The sequence below is a fragment of the Oncorhynchus clarkii genome, chromosome 27 (genome assembly GCF_045791955.1).
Source record: "Oncorhynchus clarkii lewisi isolate Uvic-CL-2024 chromosome 27, UVic_Ocla_1.0, whole genome shotgun sequence".
Classification (NCBI taxonomy): domain Eukaryota; kingdom Metazoa; phylum Chordata; class Actinopteri; order Salmoniformes; family Salmonidae; genus Oncorhynchus; species Oncorhynchus clarkii.
The window spans coordinates 23,090,842-23,108,257 of NC_092173.1; the positions used below are offsets into that span (position 1 = coordinate 23,090,842).

The 17,416-nt window shown below is 44.3% G+C and overlaps 1 protein-coding gene across 2 annotated transcripts in view; it reads left to right on the forward strand.

The window, feature by feature from the left end:
- Window positions 1-6,138, forward strand: part of LOC139386013 (cell adhesion molecule DSCAM-like) — a 125,829-nt gene extending 119,691 nt beyond the window's left edge. The window contains exons 31-33 of one of the 2 annotated variants that reach the window (XM_071131343.1): window positions 538-831; window positions 933-1,235; window positions 5,055-6,138. In XM_071131343.1, coding sequence (XP_070987444.1) covers window positions 538-831; window positions 933-1,235; window positions 5,055-5,455 — 998 coding nt within the window. In that variant the 3' untranslated portion in view covers window positions 5,456-6,138. The remainder of the gene's footprint in view (window positions 1-537; window positions 832-932; window positions 1,236-5,054) is intronic. The other variant, XM_071131344.1, reaches the window with a different exon arrangement.
- The last annotated feature ends 11,278 nt before the right edge of the window (window positions 6,139-17,416 follow it).

Here is a 17,416-nt window from a genome sequence, read left to right on the forward strand (position 1 = left end):
GACTCAGACACATCTATCCAGAGTGTTGGGCAAACACTGCCCGCTGTGCCAGTTTCCAACCCACTGATGGAATTACTACTATCTACTACTATTACCACTGCTATTCTTCTCTGGCTTCTCCAGGCCGGATCTAATCATGGCCGTTCTAAAGGGACATTCTGATTTGGTGCCATTGATGCATAGCACAGTAGGTTAAATGTCTGGGTCAGACCGAATATGATACTATTTTTGTCTTTGGGAAATATTTTATCGACTGTGAAAGGTTAGGATGATACTGTAATTTCAAACCTATGAATTATTATTGATCAATAGATGTTTGTGTAATTTGATACACAGACAATTAAGACTCAATATACAGTATGCAATTTACTTTCTAGTAGCTCTTCAGTGGTATGTCCGAAATGGCACCCTACTCTATATGGACACTGGTCAAAAGTAGTGCACTACATAGGGGATAGGGTGCCAATTCTAAAACTGCCTAGGCCTGACACTGCCTATGCCTCTCACCAGTAAAGACCTTGGCCCTTTCATGCCCAGACCCCACAGCACGCCGCACTGCCAAAGCAGGCCCTGCAGCCAGCAGGAACCGCTATGCCAGCCAGTGGACTCTGAACCGGCCACAACCACCCACCTCCTCCCACACCCTGAGCACAGACTGGAGACTGCCCACACCGCGTGCTGCCGGCTCTGTGGACAAGGAGAGCGACAGCTACAGTGTCAGCCCATCGCAGGACACAGGTACTGGACTGACCCTATGTCTCACATACAACATTAGTCTGCAGCAAAGGGGAGACCACTACTACTGTACGTGGAAGGGTCAGAGTGCTCACGGTATGTTTTAAGATATTTCCTATATATCTTAGGAAATTTCAGCTATATACATACACTATATTGGATGTTGTCTCTGTGTGTGTTTGTGTGTGACTACGCAGACCGCGCGCGGAGCAGCATGGTGTCGACGGAGAGCGCGTCGTCCACGTACGAGGAGCTGGCCCGGGCCTACGAGCACGCCAAGATGGAGGAGCACCTGCGGCACGCCAAGTTCACTATCACAGAGTGCTTCATCTCCGACACCTCCTCGGAGCAAATGACGGCCGGCACCAACGACTACACAGACAGCCTGGCATCTAGCACGCCGTCTGAGTCAGGCATCTGCAGGTTCACAGCCTCCCCGCCCAAGCCTCAGGACATCAGCCGGGTCATGAACATGGCCGCACCAAAGGCCCACAGACCGGGTAAGTAGAAGGCAGCACTCATATACAGAACAGACATACACCGCAAACACACAGTACAGTTCAAACCTTACTGAAAGGAAATTATTCTGTATTATTTTCCTCATTACTCTAGATCAGTGTTTTCCAACTCCGGTCCTCCCCCAACAGGCATATTTCCCTCGACAAGCACACCTGATTCTACTAATCATCAAGCCCTTGACATGTTGAATCAGGTGTTTTCGTCTGGGGCTACAACAAAAATGTGTACTGTTGGGGGTACTGGAGGACCGGAGTTGGAAAACACTGCTATAGATAGCAGTTCAGTTCTGCTCCAATTAGGCCTTGGGCCACAGCATTACAACTGTAACTTCCACAGCTCTCTGGCCTGTTCAAAGTTAAGTTTCATAGCTTTCATTTAACACAGCATTTTACAAAATGCCTATTGCAAAATAGTGATCATGAGATACTCTTCCTCAGATAACACCTCTGGCATGCTGTTAATGCTCGATGAAGTACAAACACCATTAAAACCCAGTAATACCCCTCACAGTGCTGTGTTTAGCTTCAGCTCTCTGCAGAAATGTCTGCACATGGAGGAGCAGTCCTTACGTCCGTCTGTCAGGCTATCCGCCTTTCTGACACTGTCCTCTCCCGGGTTGGCCTCATATGACCTGCTTCTTCTCACCTCCCATTCCTATTGGTTACACTGTCTAGCGCACTTTGTGGACAGACCAAACACATAGATATGAGGAAATTCCCATTTTCAAATATTTTTTGTAAAAAATACACACATACACAGAGACAGAATGTATTGTGCGTTTAGTGAGTCCTGGCCTGCCTAGTTGTCATTCTGGGCGGGGGGTATGAAGACTAGCTAGTTGTTGATGGTGTCTGGAGGTAGGGACTGGGCTGGGGTGAGCGAGACGAGGTAGACAGGTTTTGGCTATCTGAGCTGGGTCTTGAGTTTCCGTTCCTCATTATGTTTTCATGGTGAGTACACAAGCCATCTGCCCACAGTCATCAGCCAGCAGGAGGCTTAAACCGTCAGCTAAGGGCAAGTAGAGGCTATCTGTCAAGCCAATCTAAAGCTATTGTCTGTCAATACAAAACAGCACTTTACTTCCACAATGGAGACGTTCAGCGTGATATCGGTCTTTCAGACGCAGAGCCTGATGTAGCGTCGTGCTAACCCTGGTTTCACTTTCATCCAGCGGGAGTTGGGCGACACCAGCGACACATAGACACGTTTAGGGGCGGCAGGGTAGCCTAGTGGTTAGAGCGTTGGACTAGTAACCGGAAGGTTGAGAGTTCAAACCCCCGAGCTGACAAGGTACAAATCTGTCGTTCTGCCCCTGAACAGGCAGTTAATCCACTGTTCCCAGGCCGTCATTGAAAATAAGAATTTGTTCTTAACTGACTTGCCTGGTTAAATAAAGGTATACATTTTTTTTTATTTTTTATAAATAAATAAAAATAGACAAGTTTAGAGGTTTCTACAGTAAGTCCCTGTTGAAGACCGTTGTTACCAGTCTGGTATGCCATCAGCCAGCTCTGTTGTGGAACACACTGTGGAATTCACCCATGTTAGTTTGAACACAGTTCATTTTTGTGTGCTTTTTCCTAGTGAGTGTCAGTATGATCAGAAAAAAAAGTCAATTTTCAAAAAAAATGTCAACGATCTGTCTGTCTGTCTGTCTGTCTGTCTGTCTGACAGTGGCCCACTGTCCCCTGTCCCCCCCCCTTCTGTAGTAATGTACCTTTGCCCTGAGTTGACACTGTGACCTCATCTGTCATTCACACAGGGATACGGAGGAGGGCCTCTCTCCTGTTACTCTGACACGTGTCAATCACAATCACACACACCTGATACTGATACAGTAGGTCAACCTGGGGTCAGTAGGTCAACCTGGCATGCCCATTTCTTTGTATGTGTGAGTGTGAGTGTGTGTGTGTGCGAGTGCGAGTGCGTGCGTGTGTGTGTGTGACAATAGAGTGATTGGGGCAAGCTGGAAGGAAACATTGGGCAACAATCTGTGTTACCGCTCATAAACAGTCTGTCCTGTGCAATTACTGTTATGAGCCAATCATAGAGGATGATCTTGAGGTTCTCAGCTCATAAACATTTACTGCAACACTGTTTCTTGTGTTGAGTAGTCAAAATGTGATGGGCCTTTAAACAAGCCAAGGTGTCTCTGTGTGTTTGGGTGTGTTTGGGTGTGTGTGGGTGTGTGTGTGGGCATGCGCGATGTGTCTGTATGTTTACTAGTGTGTGGGTAGTTGAAGGCCAGATTACAGAAACTGAGAACAGCTCCCATTAGCGCAGATCGACTTGGGCACACAGAATGTTGAAACATTCATATACATCAACCCCCAAACCCCCGCATAGAGACATAATGCATGACTGGGAATCATTGTTGTGTAGCTGATATAAGTTGTGCCATTACCCACGCCCTGCAATTTACAGCCTGATAGATTTCAGCTAAATAAATTCCCAATGAGCTCCCAAAGAAAAGCTTTAAAATGGTTGCCATTTACAGGTTTTTAATAAAGCCTATTAGATACACAGTAAATTATTCATGCTCCCTGTGAACTCTGGGATTAAGTCACTAAGGTCACATGTAGGATACAATCTACATAGATGGGCCGGTCCTCCTCTGTGTGGTGGGGGATAGTGATTTGGCATTGAAAAGGCCAGTCACTGAAGCCTGCTGATCTCTGTGGCCTCTGAAAGATTAATATTGAAGACATCCATTAGAACAGTAATGGAACAGTACACGTCTCCCCACCACTCCTAATCAAGTGTAAAATCTTCAGTACGACTCATACATCTCTGGCTACTGGACACGTCTTTGTGATTATCTAATTTACTAAATGAAATATGTAATTTATTCAGTGGATGAGATACATTTACAGCAGAAGTGATGGTGTCATCATCCACTCAACCGTGTCCAGTGATTCACTGTCTGCGTGGGGGAATACTGTGTTGAGAAGTATTTTAAAGTGCTGCAGTGTCATTAACTCAATGTACGCTTGGGTTACGTCACATGCTTGGTTTGTTCTGGTCCTGGACAGCAAAGAATCTGTCTCTGAATGAGATTTGAAGCACCTTTCTGCTTCAGTTAACCCCAAGTACAGATGAGGAGAGTTTGAGAGTGGGCAGTGCAGGACTGTTCGATGTGATAGTCCTGAAGAAATGGAAAGGTGATTTGAATATGAATTTGACAGGTTAATGCAGCAATATCATAGGATAAGTAATCCCTTCGCCAAGCCATGTAAAATGATATCGTCCTGAAATCATTATAGAATCTGTATCCTCCCGACTCAATATGTTAGATTAGATTACATTATCCAAACTGAAATCATATTTCCTCCACTCATATGATTTCCTATCATATACCATATATCCTGACAGTAAGTACATACCATATGAAAAGACCTACTATGGAATCGAAAGTAACCGAGTAATGCTGACATTGAGAATTTTCCTCCCAGCTCAGTGTAGTGAGTGTACCCCTCTAACCTTCCTAACTGGGTACCCCTCTAACCTTCCTGATTGGTTACCCCTCTAACCTTCCTGACTGGGTACCCCTCTAACCTTCCTGACTGGGTACCCCTCTAACCTTCCTGATTGGGTACCCCGCTAACCTTCCTGATTGGTTACCCCGCTAACCTTCCTGACTGGTACCCCTCTAACCTTCCTGACTGGTACCCCTCTAACCTTCCTGATTGGGTACCCCGCTAACCTTCCTGACTGGTACCCCTCTAACCTCCCTGACTGGGTACCCGTCTAACCTGCCTGACTGGTACCCCTCTAACCCCCCCTCTGGTCTCATCCCTCAGGTGGAGAGCTGGTGCACCTGCCCCCGTACCTACGCATGGACTTCCTGTTAAACCGTGGCTCTGTGTTGGGAGGCCGGGGGTCCAACGGTGGTAACGGAGGAGGGGAGGCAGGGGCGTTGGGCCAGGCGTGTCTGGAGCCCCAGAAGAGCCGCACCCTGAAACGGCCCCCGCTCCTGGAGCCCACACCCATGGAGGTGCCCACGTCCAGGGAGGTGCAGCAGTGGCAGCCAGGGACTGCCTCCACCCTGCCCCAGCGTGAGCCCACTGGCCGTGAGGCCACCGGAGACCTGGCCCAGGCACAGGCCGCCAAGCTCAGTAGCTCACAGGAGTCCCTGCTAGATTCCAGAGGACACTTAAAACAGAGCAACAACCCCTACGCAAAGTCCTACACACTGGTATAACACAAGGAGTTACACACTCCAGGACTTGGACTGTATACTGTACTGCAGCTCTACACAGAGAGCTGGCACGGAACTATGATGATGATGGACACTTTTCAACAACAACTGAAGTTGTATATTTCTGGCTCCAAGTATTCCTTTCTTTTGTTCTTTCTCCCTTCTTTCCTCTTCTGGCTGTCTCATTTCTCTGTTTTATTTTCTATTTTGAGTATTATTTTATTCTAAACACCATATGAAATTGCCAAAATAATGTATTTAAATTTGACAGAGAAAAATACTATTGAATTTATATCAAGGATAATTACAGTCATTAGTATTATACATAAAAATATAGAAATGTCTAAAAACAAGAAGAAGAGGAGGAGGACTCTGCAAGGGGATATTGCTTTCTTCATTTATTTATTTTGTATGTCGCAGTGTGATCAAATCGATGATTAAGTATCTGGCCGTTTTTCAACAACGAGAGGAGCCAAGGAAAAGAACTCCATTAAAGCTGAACCTGTCTGTCCATGCCGTCTACTCAATCTACTCAGATAGGTTGTTACTACGTTCTTCAATCTTTCCAATGACTGCATGGGGACTGATCTATGACAATTATAGGAATGGCTGGAAAATCCAAAGGAGAATTTTGTCACACTATGAAAATTATACAATGTGAATATATATAAAATAGATCACTTTTATTTGTGGATATTACAGGGAAAATGATTTGGTTAATAAAGTCCTTAGTCATGTTTGCACACGTGGGTTTGATTGGAGATACTACTGTTTCTTCTCTCTGTTCCTCCTTCTCTACCCTCTCAGCCACCACAGAGCCCAGCACACAGATCGCTTAATCAAATCATCAAACCTAATTGTATTTGTCACATGCACCGATTACAACAGGTGTAGTAGACCTAGACCGTGAAACACATACTTACAGCCCTTAACCAACAGGTGTAGTAGACCTTACCGTGAAACACATACTTAAAGCCCTTAACCAACAGGTGTAGTAGACCTTACCGTGAAACACATACTTACAGCCCTTAACCAACGGGTGTAGTAGACCTTACCGTGAAACACATACTTACAGCCCTTAACCAACGGGTGTAGTAGACCTTACCGTGAAACACATACTTAAAGCCCTTAACCAACAGGTGTAGTAGACCTTACCGTGAAACACATACTTACGAGCCCTTAACCAACAGGTGTAGTAGACCTTACCGTGAAACACATACTTACAGCCCTTAACCAACGGGTGTAGTAGACCTTACCGTGAAACACATACTTACAGCCCTTAACCAACGGGTGTAGTAGACCTTACCGTGAAACACATACTTACAGCCCTTAACCAACGGGTGTAGTAGACCTTACCGTGAAACACATACTTACAGCCCTTAACCAACGGGTGTAGTAGACCTTACCGTGAAACACATACTTACAGCCCTTAACCAATGGGTGTAGTAGACCTTACCGTGAAACACATACTTACGAGCCCTTAACCAACAGGTGTAGTAGACCTTACCGTGAAACACATACTTACAGCCCTTAACCAACGGGTGTAGTAGACCTTACCGTGAAACACATACTTACGAGCCCTTAACCAACAGGTGTAGTAGATAGACCTTACCGTGAAACACATACTTACAGCCCTTAACCAACAGGTGTAGTAGACCTTACCGTGAAACACATACTTACAGCCCTTAACCAACGGGTGTAGTAGACCTTACCGTGAAACACATACTTACAGCCCTTAACCAACGGGTGTAGTAGACCTTACCGTGAAACACATACTTACAGCCCTTAACCAACAGGTGTAGTAGACCTTACCGTGAAACACATACTTACAGCCCTTAACCAACGGGTGTAGTAGACCTTACCGTGAAACATATACTTACAGCCCTTAACCAACAGGTGTAGTAGACCTTACCGTGAAACACATACTTAAAGCCCTTAACCAACAGGTGTAGTAGACCTTACCGTGAAACACATACTTACAGCCCTTAACCAACAGGTGTAGTAGACCTTACCGTGAAACACATACTTACAGCCCTTAACCAACGGGTGTAGTAGACCTTACCGTGAAACACATACTTACAGCCCTTAACCAACGGGTGTAGTAGACCTTACCGTGAAACACATACTTACAGCCCTTAACCAACGGGTGTAGTAGACCTTACCGTGAAACACATACTTACAGCCCTTAACCAACGGGTGTAGTAGACCTTACCGTGAAACACATACTTACAGCCCTTAACCAACAGGTGTAGTAGACCTTACCGTGAAACACATAATTAAAGCCCTTAACCAACAGGTGTAGTAGACCTTACAGTGAAACACATACTTACGAGCCCTTAACCAACAGGTGTAGTAGACCTTACCGTGAAACACATACTTACAGCCCTTAACCAACGGGTGTAGTAGACCTTACCGTGAAACACATACTTACGAGCCCTTAACCAACAGGTGTAGTAGACCTTACCGTGAAACACATACTTACAGCCCTTAACCAACGGGTGTAGTAGACCTTACCGTGAAACACATACTTACAGCCCTTAACCAACGGGTGTAGTAGACCTTACCGTGAAACACATACTTACAGCCCTTAACCAACGGGTGTAGTAGACCTTACCGTGAAACACATACTTAAAGCCCTTAACCAACGGGTGTAGTAGACCTTACCGTGAAACACATACTTACAGCCCTTAACCAACGGGTGTAGTAGACCTTACCGTGAAACACATACTTACGAGCCCTTAACCAACAGGTGTAGTAGACCTTACCGTGAAACACATACTTACAGCCCTTAACCAACGGGTGTAGTAGACCTTACCGTGAAACACATACTTACGAGCCCTTAACCAACAGGTGTAGTAGACCTTACCGTGAAACACATACTTACAGCCCTTAACCAACAGGTGTAGTAGACCTTACCGTGAAACACATACTTACAGCCCTTAACCAACGGGTGTAGTAGACCTTATCGTGAAACACATACTTACAGCCCTTAACCAACAGGTGTAGTAGAGCTTACCGTGAAACACATACTTACAGCCCTTAACCAACGGGCGTAGTAGACCTTACCGTGAAACACATACTTACAGCCCTTAACCGACGGGTGTAGTAGACCTTACCGTGAAACACATACTTACAGCCCTTAACCAACGGGTGTAGTAGACCTTACCGTGAAACACATACTTACAGCCCTTAACCAACGGGTGTAGTAGACCTTACCGTGAAACACATACTTACAGCCCTTAACCAACAGGTGTAGTAGACCTTACCGTGAAACACATACTTACAGCCCTTAACCAACAGGTGTAGTAGACCTTACCGTGAAACACATACTTACAGCCCTTAACCAACAGGTGTAGTAGACCTTACCGTGAAACACATACTTACGAGCCCTTAACCAACAGGTGTAGTAGACCTTACCGTGAAACACATACTTACAGCCCTTAACCAACAGGTGTAGTAGACCTTACCGTGAAACACATACTTAAAGCCCTTAACCAACAGGTGTAGTAGACCTTACCGTGAAACACATACTTACAGCCCTTAACCAACGGGTGTAGTAGACCTTATCGTGAAACACATACTTACAGCCCTTAACCAACAGGTGTAGTAGACCTTACCGTGAAACACATACTTACGAGCCCTTAACCAACAGGTGTAGTAGACCTTACCGTGAAACACATACTTACAGCCCTTAACCAACGGGTGTAGTAGACCTTATCGTGAAACACATACTTACAGCCCTTAACCAACAGGTGTAGTAGACCTTACCGTGAAACACATACTTACAGCCCTTAACCAACGGGCGTAGTAGACCTTACCGTGAAACACATACTTACAGCCCTTAACCAACGGGTGTAGTAGACCTTACCGTGAAACACATACTTACAGCCCTTAACCAACGGGTGTAGTAGACCTTACCGTGAAACACATACTTACAGCCCTTAACCAACGGGTGTAGTAGACCTTACCGTGAAACACATACTTACAGCCCTTAACCAACAGGTGTAGTAGACCTTACCGTGAAACACATACTTACAGCCCTTAACCAACAGGTGTAGTAGACCTTACCGTGAAACACATACTTACAGCCCTTAACCAACAGGTGTAGTAGACCTTACCGTGAAACACATACTTACGAGCCCTTAACCAACAGGTGTAGTAGACCTTACCGTGAAACACATACTTACAGCCCTTAACCAACAGGTGTAGTAGACCTTACCGTGAAACACATACTTAAAGCCCTTAACCAACAGGTGTAGTAGACCTTACCGTGAAACACATACTTACAGCCCTTAACCAACGGGTGTAGTAGACCTTATCGTGAAACACATACTTACAGCCCTTAACCAACAGGTGTAGTAGACCTTACCGTGAAACACATACTTACAGCCCTTAACCAACGGGCGTAGTAGACCTTACCGTGAAACACATACTTACAGCCCTTAACCAACGGGTGTAGTAGACCTTACCGTGAAACACATACTTACAGCCCTTAACCAACGGGTGTAGTAGACCTTACCGTGAAACACATACTTACAGCCCTTAACCAACGGGTGTAGTAGACCTTACCGTGAAACACATACTTACAGCCCTTAACCAACAGGTGTAGTAGACCTTACCGTGAAACACATACTTACAGCCCTTAACCAACAGGTGTAGTAGACCTTACCGTGAAACACATACTTACGAGCCCTTAACCAACAGGTGTAGTAGACCTTACCGTGAAACACATACTTACAGCCCTTAACCAACAGGTGTAGTAGACCTTACCGTGAAACACATACTTAAAGCCCTTAACCAACAGGTGTAGTAGACCTTACCTTGAAACACATACTTACAGCCCTTAACCAACGGGTGTAGTAGACCTTACCGTGAAACACATACTTACAGCCCTTAACCAACGGGTGTAGTAGACCTTACCGTGAAACACATACTTACGAGCCCTTAACCAACAATACAGTGTAAAAGAAAAGTATGCGCGAAAAATTTACTAAATAAACGAAAGGAAAAATAGTAATACAATAGAATAACAATACCCAGGCTATATACAAGAGGTACCGATACCGAGTCAATGTGCAAGGGTACATGTTAGTCAATAATTGGTCTTGGTGTATACATGGTAAATTATTCTGAACAGGTCACCTGGATTGGATGTCTCACATTATAATAGCAAGTAGAGGGCAGGCAGGGTATAGACATCACTGCTCCCTATCAGACCTCAGGGGTATCTGAGTCCAGTGACCCCTTCACCTTTAGTGCAGAGGGCTCTCTGCTTAAATAAGAATGATTTATCTACAGTAGTGACAACTTATTGGGTTGTGGAGAAATCCAATACATTCATCACCTGAAAGCCCAAATCAAATGTTAACACTGTAGTGAAGGGTATTGACAAGACCTTATACTTATTTCAGTGAGATGACAAACTAATGAAAGATGAGACTTCCTGTGTCTTAGTCTATATTTCGAGTCCTTTAGCACTGGTTGTACCTGTGTTTCGCTCTTTTGATATGACTTTGAATGGCTCTCACTGGGTTGGCCTGGAGTTGTCACCAACCAACAGAGTGCACTGTGTAGTCACTCAACACAGCACCTCTTTGACAATGAATGAGGAGGAATTGGTTTTGCTTTAGAGAGGGCTGTACAGTACTTAAACACATTGTGACATTCTTATGGGAAGCTTCAAGGTCAGCACAGGAACACGCTGTAGTCTAGCCAGCCATTTGGAGCGTCGCTAGACTCTAGCGCACAGAACCCAATAAATTATTCATCCCCACAACGGCATTGGGTCCCAGATCAGGTTTACATTGTCACACACTGATCCCTATAACAGAATATGGGGCACCACCCGCACACACGCACACGCACACACACACACAGCACTATGCCACTGCAGGGAGTGGTAGTAACATCTTAATGAACGTACTACGTCTCTGGAAAGTTAGAAACAATACAGAGGTGGGGCTATTGGGTTTGTCTACTGTCCAAATGGGTCTGCATGTAGACACAGCATCTATAATGCAGCACTGGAGATCTGATGAGCTACTCTACTGAGCCTGAGGAGTCACATCACAGCTATGGGGCTTACGTAATGACAGAAGTAGGCACTTGTTGTGTTTTGAAAAACATTGGAGCCTTTTGTTGTGCTTCACACATCTACAGTACATGTTGACATATTCCTAATTGACTTGACATCACATATATACTGTACATACTAACATGATGTAACTTTTCCTGTCTTTACATGGAAAGTGTGGTTATAACTCATTTATTCTACACATCGTCACTGTCTGATGAAAACCTTGAAACAAATTGTTGGTCAATATAAATGTTTTCTTTTCATTTATTGAAAGCAGCAACTCCCCTCAACGTACTCTGAATATTTCATGACTCTAGTACCAAAAAAATGTGTTCAAAATAGCTTCGGATGTTTGATAATTATACGTTCGTTAAATGGAAATGAGGGTAATGGGGTTTTCATAAGACAGCAACAATATTTAACATTTTCATCATTTAGCAGACACTCTTATCCAGAGCCACTTACAGTAGTGAATGTATACATTTTCCGTATATATATATACATATATATATATATATGTCAGTGATAAGTAGGTACCATGTACAGTATTGAATGTAATGTGCTGATTTCACTCTCATACATGAAGTATTTGTTCCTCTGACCGGAGGCCATTATTCCACCTCCCAATGCGCACACCGTAGAGAAGCTCTAAACCTAATCACATTTTAGATACAGACACGACGACCTTCCCCTGGGGAAACAAGACGTGAATGCCTCAATGTCAATCAGGAGAGATTCATAACTTTTTGTTAAGTCATAGCCTGCATCCAAATGTGAAAATGGTGTTACTTACAGTATAAGCTGATGAGCTCATTCAGTGTTGTTGGGGTTCGGAAATGATAAGACAGTTTTGTAGCACAGTGTACAAGGACCGTACAGCCTCACAGGGAGTGAATGTACAGTAGAAGAGGGGTTTCATGGCTTTTCCCACTCTATCTGAGATGGGCTGGAATTCTAAAGTTGTGTGTGTGTGTGTGAGCTGATTTGGCTAGAGGTCAGAGACAATGCCCTGAGGATGGTTCTATTGGTTAGGGAGGCTCTGAGGGGATTGTGCTGCAGTGTCAGTTTAGGCAGGTTTGGAATAGACCACCATTCACCCGTAAGCCTCATAATGAGGTGCCAGAAGAACAGGCATCAGATGGGGGCAATTTGGAGCTCATGAAATACTGGGCATCTCCCTGGAGGTAACCCTGTGCTACTTTCATCTGTCAGCTCTTGTCCTCCTCACAAGACCAGTCTTCCCCCATGATCCTTCTGTCTCCTTCTCTCTTCTCTCTCTATGGATCCTGAAGCTGTCTTGTCCTTGTCCTCCTCACAAGACCAGTCTTCCCCCCATGATCCTTCTGACACTGTCTCCTTCTCTCTTCTCTATCTATGGATCCTGAAGCTGTCTTGTCCTTGTCCTAACTGAAGCTGTCTTGTCCTTGTCCTAACTGAAGCTGTCTTGTCCTTGTCCTAACTGAAGCTGTCTTGTCCTTGTCCTAACTGAAGCTGTCTTGTCCTTGTCCTAACTGAAGCTGTCTTGTCCTAACTGAAGCTGTCTTGTCCTTGTCCTAACTGAAGCTGTCTTGTCCCTGTCCTAACTGAAGCTGTCTTTCCCTTGTCCTAACTGAAGCTGTCTTGTCCTTGTCCTAACTGAAACTGTCTTGTCCTTGTCCTAACTGAAGCTGTCTTGTCCTTGTCCTAACTGAAGCTGTCTTGTCCTTGTCCTAACTGAAGCTGTCTTGTCCTAACTGAAGTTGTCTTGTCCTTGTCCTAACTGAAGCTGTCTTGTCCTAACTGAAGCTGTCTTGTCCTTGTCCTAACTGAAGCTGTCTTGTCCTTGTCCTAACTGAAGCTGTCTTGTCCTTGTCCTAACTGAAGCTGTCTTGTTCTAGTCCTAACTGAAGCTGTCTTGTCCTTGTCCTAACTGAAGCTGTCTTGTCCTAACTGAAGCTGTCTTGTCCTTGTCCTAACTGAAGCTGTCTTGTCCTAACTGAAGCTGTCTTGACCTAACTGAAGGGTCTGAGCTGCGCTGCTGGATGCTTCTGACAAGAAATGGTCTCTCATGAGCTTCCTCTATTCCTCTATCATCAGACTGGACTAGGTGGGAGACTTGGTTGGGTTGGCGTCCTCCTGGCGAGGGGGTGGATTTATCACCTTATGCCACATAACTGTATTCATCTCCTCATCCCTCCTTGCCCCCATCCCAACTTCCTCTGAAGTAGGCCTAGAAACCAAATGAACCATGGCGGTGGTCTGAGATTTACACACCACCCTCCAGGGCATGTGAAAAGTTTATTAACTGCTCTCTTAAATCAGCCAGACAGAATTCTCCCATCTGATCGGCTAGAGGAATATGCAGCTCCTAGATTGTGAGATATTGATTGGTCTAGGATAGACAGGTCCTGACAGACAGGCGGCTTTCTCGATTCCTCTTAATTAGTTCCTTTTAATTACTATCCATACAGTATGGAGGCTACACAGTCCATGAGGGACTGCAAATTAAACATATATGTGGTCATGTGTAGTGGTGGTAGGGGATGTCAATAGGACACTTCACAACCTACCTCATACCTTATAGTACCTCATGTTCACCTCATTATAATTATAGTATAGCACCTCATCATCAGTATCTTATAGTATCATTATAGTATCTTATAGTACAGCATAAGTCTCTTGTAGTACCTCATTATCATTATCTTATAATAACATAAGTATCTCTGTTAGTACCTCATAATCACATGTAAGATGTTCTTTTGTACTGCGAGTAGTGTCTCTATTCTACAAGATTTATCCATGTTATTTGTGGTTCCTATTCACAGATAGCTGAAAGTGGGTGCATGTAGATTAAAGGCATGTTGTGGGTCACGTCAGTACTTCTCTGTATATAGGACATCCTAGTGACTATTATACAGTCCTTGTCAACCAAAGTCAATGAGTGTCTGGGGTAAAACATGTAAGTAGGCCAGTCTGCCTGGAGTTGGTCAAACAATTTTAGGTTGCCTGCCTGCTGCTGATCACCCCAGGGATGATGATTCTACACGAACATTAAGGAAGCTTAACACTCTCTGACCTCTACGGCAGTACTTCCAAACACTTTCTATATGCTCTTGGGGATTTTACCCAATTTTCCTTAACTCTGAAATATACTGAACAAAAATATAAATGCAACATGCAACAATTTCAACCATTATACTGAGGTACAGTTCATTTAAAGAAATCAGTAAATGTAAATAAATACATTAGGCCCTAATCTATGGATTTCACATAACTGGGCAGGGGCACAGCCATGGGTGAACCATGGGAAACAGGCCCACCCACTGGGGAGCCAGGTCCAGCCAATCAGAATGATTTTTTCTCCACAAAAGGGCTTTATTACAGACAGAAATACTCCTCGATATCATCAGCAGTCAGGGTGGCTGGTCTTAGACGATCCCGCACCTGAAGAAGCCGAATGTGGAGGTCCTGGGCTGGCGTGGTTACGCGTGGACTGTGGTTGTGAGGCCGGTTGGACACACTGCCAAATTCTCTCAAACGACGTTGGAGGTGACTTGTGGTAAAGAAATTAACATTACATTTTCTAGCAACAAGCTTTGTTAGAAATTCCTGAAGTCAGCATGCATATTGCACATTCCTTCAAAACTTGAGACATCTGTAGCATTGTGTTGTGTGACAAAACTGCACATTTTAGTGGCCTTTTATTGTCCTCAGCACAAGGTGCACCTGTGTAATGACCATGCTGTTTAATCAGCTTCTTGATATGCCACACCTGTCAAGTGGATGGATTATCTTAGCAAAGGAGAAATGCTTAATAACAGGGATGTAAACAAATTTGTGCACAAAATTTTAGAGAAATAAGCTTTTTGGGCATTGGAACATTTCTGGGATCTTTTATTTCAGCTCATGAAACACAAACACATTACATGTTGCGTTAATATTTTTGTTCAGTATATATGTAGCATTTTGACAATGAAAAGGAGGGCATTCATTACAATTTTGTGTGTTTTATGTGGTAAAATGGCCCCTTTACTTGAGCGAGGCCATAGAAGTTAGAACCATTAGAGATGATCAGATTGCTGTTGACAACAACACACATCATGTTCACATTATGACTAAATCCAGTTGTTACCATAAGGATGAACAACAAAGATGTTGTTATATATAGTAGATGTTCAACCTTGAGACAGTCAGGCCTGCTGCGAGAGTTGTCCTTTTTCTCTATTTGCTAACCCCCTACGGAGAATATTGAGGCAATTTGGAGAGATACATACATACCTGAAATATGCGTAGGTGATTTTTCCCCATTGTAATGACCGCAATACATGATTTTTTCACACAACAGGGAAATCCATGGTGTAGAAATCAGTATAGTGTCTATATCTTCTATAACTTCTAATCTTTAAGATACAGTTCTTATTCCTAATTGGAAATACACATCAATGCCTGCGGCAATTCCAAAAGGATAGGAGGAGCAAAACTGTAAAATCAATCAAAAAAAGTCAGGATGAACACACCTGAGAACTATGTCGATAATGGGATGGTAGCACCTGTGAATAGTTGTGACCCCATTATTGGTTAGAAATACTCAGTAGTTCAGGGGGTGGCCCAGAATTACTGAGGCTACTGGAACAACCTGGCTGCTCCAATCATTTCTAGGTCATTGTTCAAGGTGGTGAAAGACAGAGAAGAAAAGAGAGTTACAGTAACCCTGTATGGAAACACAGAGGGTTGAATGAGGTGGTGTTATAATGGGGATCACTGGCCTTTCAGAAACACTGAGACATACAGTAGTTTATGAATGTTTGACCTTGAAGTTAATTTATACATTTTTAATGAATAGGTCAATTTTCATGAGGTTTAATCAAATTAATTTACAAGTTCACTGGTTAAGTAATTTGCCCACAGTGGCATTAGTATTCTATTATTCCAATAATATTCTGTTTAAACAGCCTGTTCGGAGAACTTTCATCCTGCTCTAATTGCAAAGTTGATAATATACAGCATCATTCTCCACATAGATAGTTATACCTGTGGTGTGAAGGTAACTCAATGTGTTTGTACTTCATACCTGGTAGAAGACAAAGGCACTGTTTGTTCAGTGAAATGTGTACCTTCATCACAGAGGAATTCCCTGGCCACAGGTCACAGGTCACCCCAATCAGTTTCACCCACCCCAATGGGCACATAAAATACCTAACGACCTGCATCTTACATCATGGATGACCAGGTTTCCTTCATTGGTCCCAGAGACCAGATGAGTCTATTCAAATCACCACTGAACACCTGGCTCAAGGTTTAATTGGAGATAAGGGGCGGTTATACTGTATGCCCTCCATTACCCCTAACGCCCCAATTAAATATTTTCATGTGCAATGACAGTGGTTTTAGAAGAGCAAGGGGAGCATTGACGTTGTGATAGTCCATCTTTAGTTCCAACTTAATGGAGCTCTCTGACAGGCCAGATTGAAAACTGAATCCTGGCTGATTCCATGACGGCCCCTAACCCTAACCCTAGCTCCATGTCCACATCCTGGTTCATCCGTAACCCTAGCCCCAACCCTAACCCTAACCCTAGCTCCATGTCCACATCCTGGTTCATCCGTAACCCTAGCCCCAACCCTAGCCCCAACCCTAACCCTAACCCTAACCCTAGCTCCATGTCCACATCCTGGTTCATCCGTAACCCTAGCCCCAACCCTAACCATAACCCTAACCCTAGCTCCATGTCCACATCCTGGTTCATCCGTAACCCTAGCCCCAACCCTAGCCCCAACCCTAACCCTAACCCTAGCTCCATGTCCACATCCTGGTTCATCCGTAACCCTAGCCCCAACCCTAACCATAACCCTAACCCTAGCTCCATGTCCACATCCTGGTTCATCCGTAACCCTAGCCCCAACCCTAAC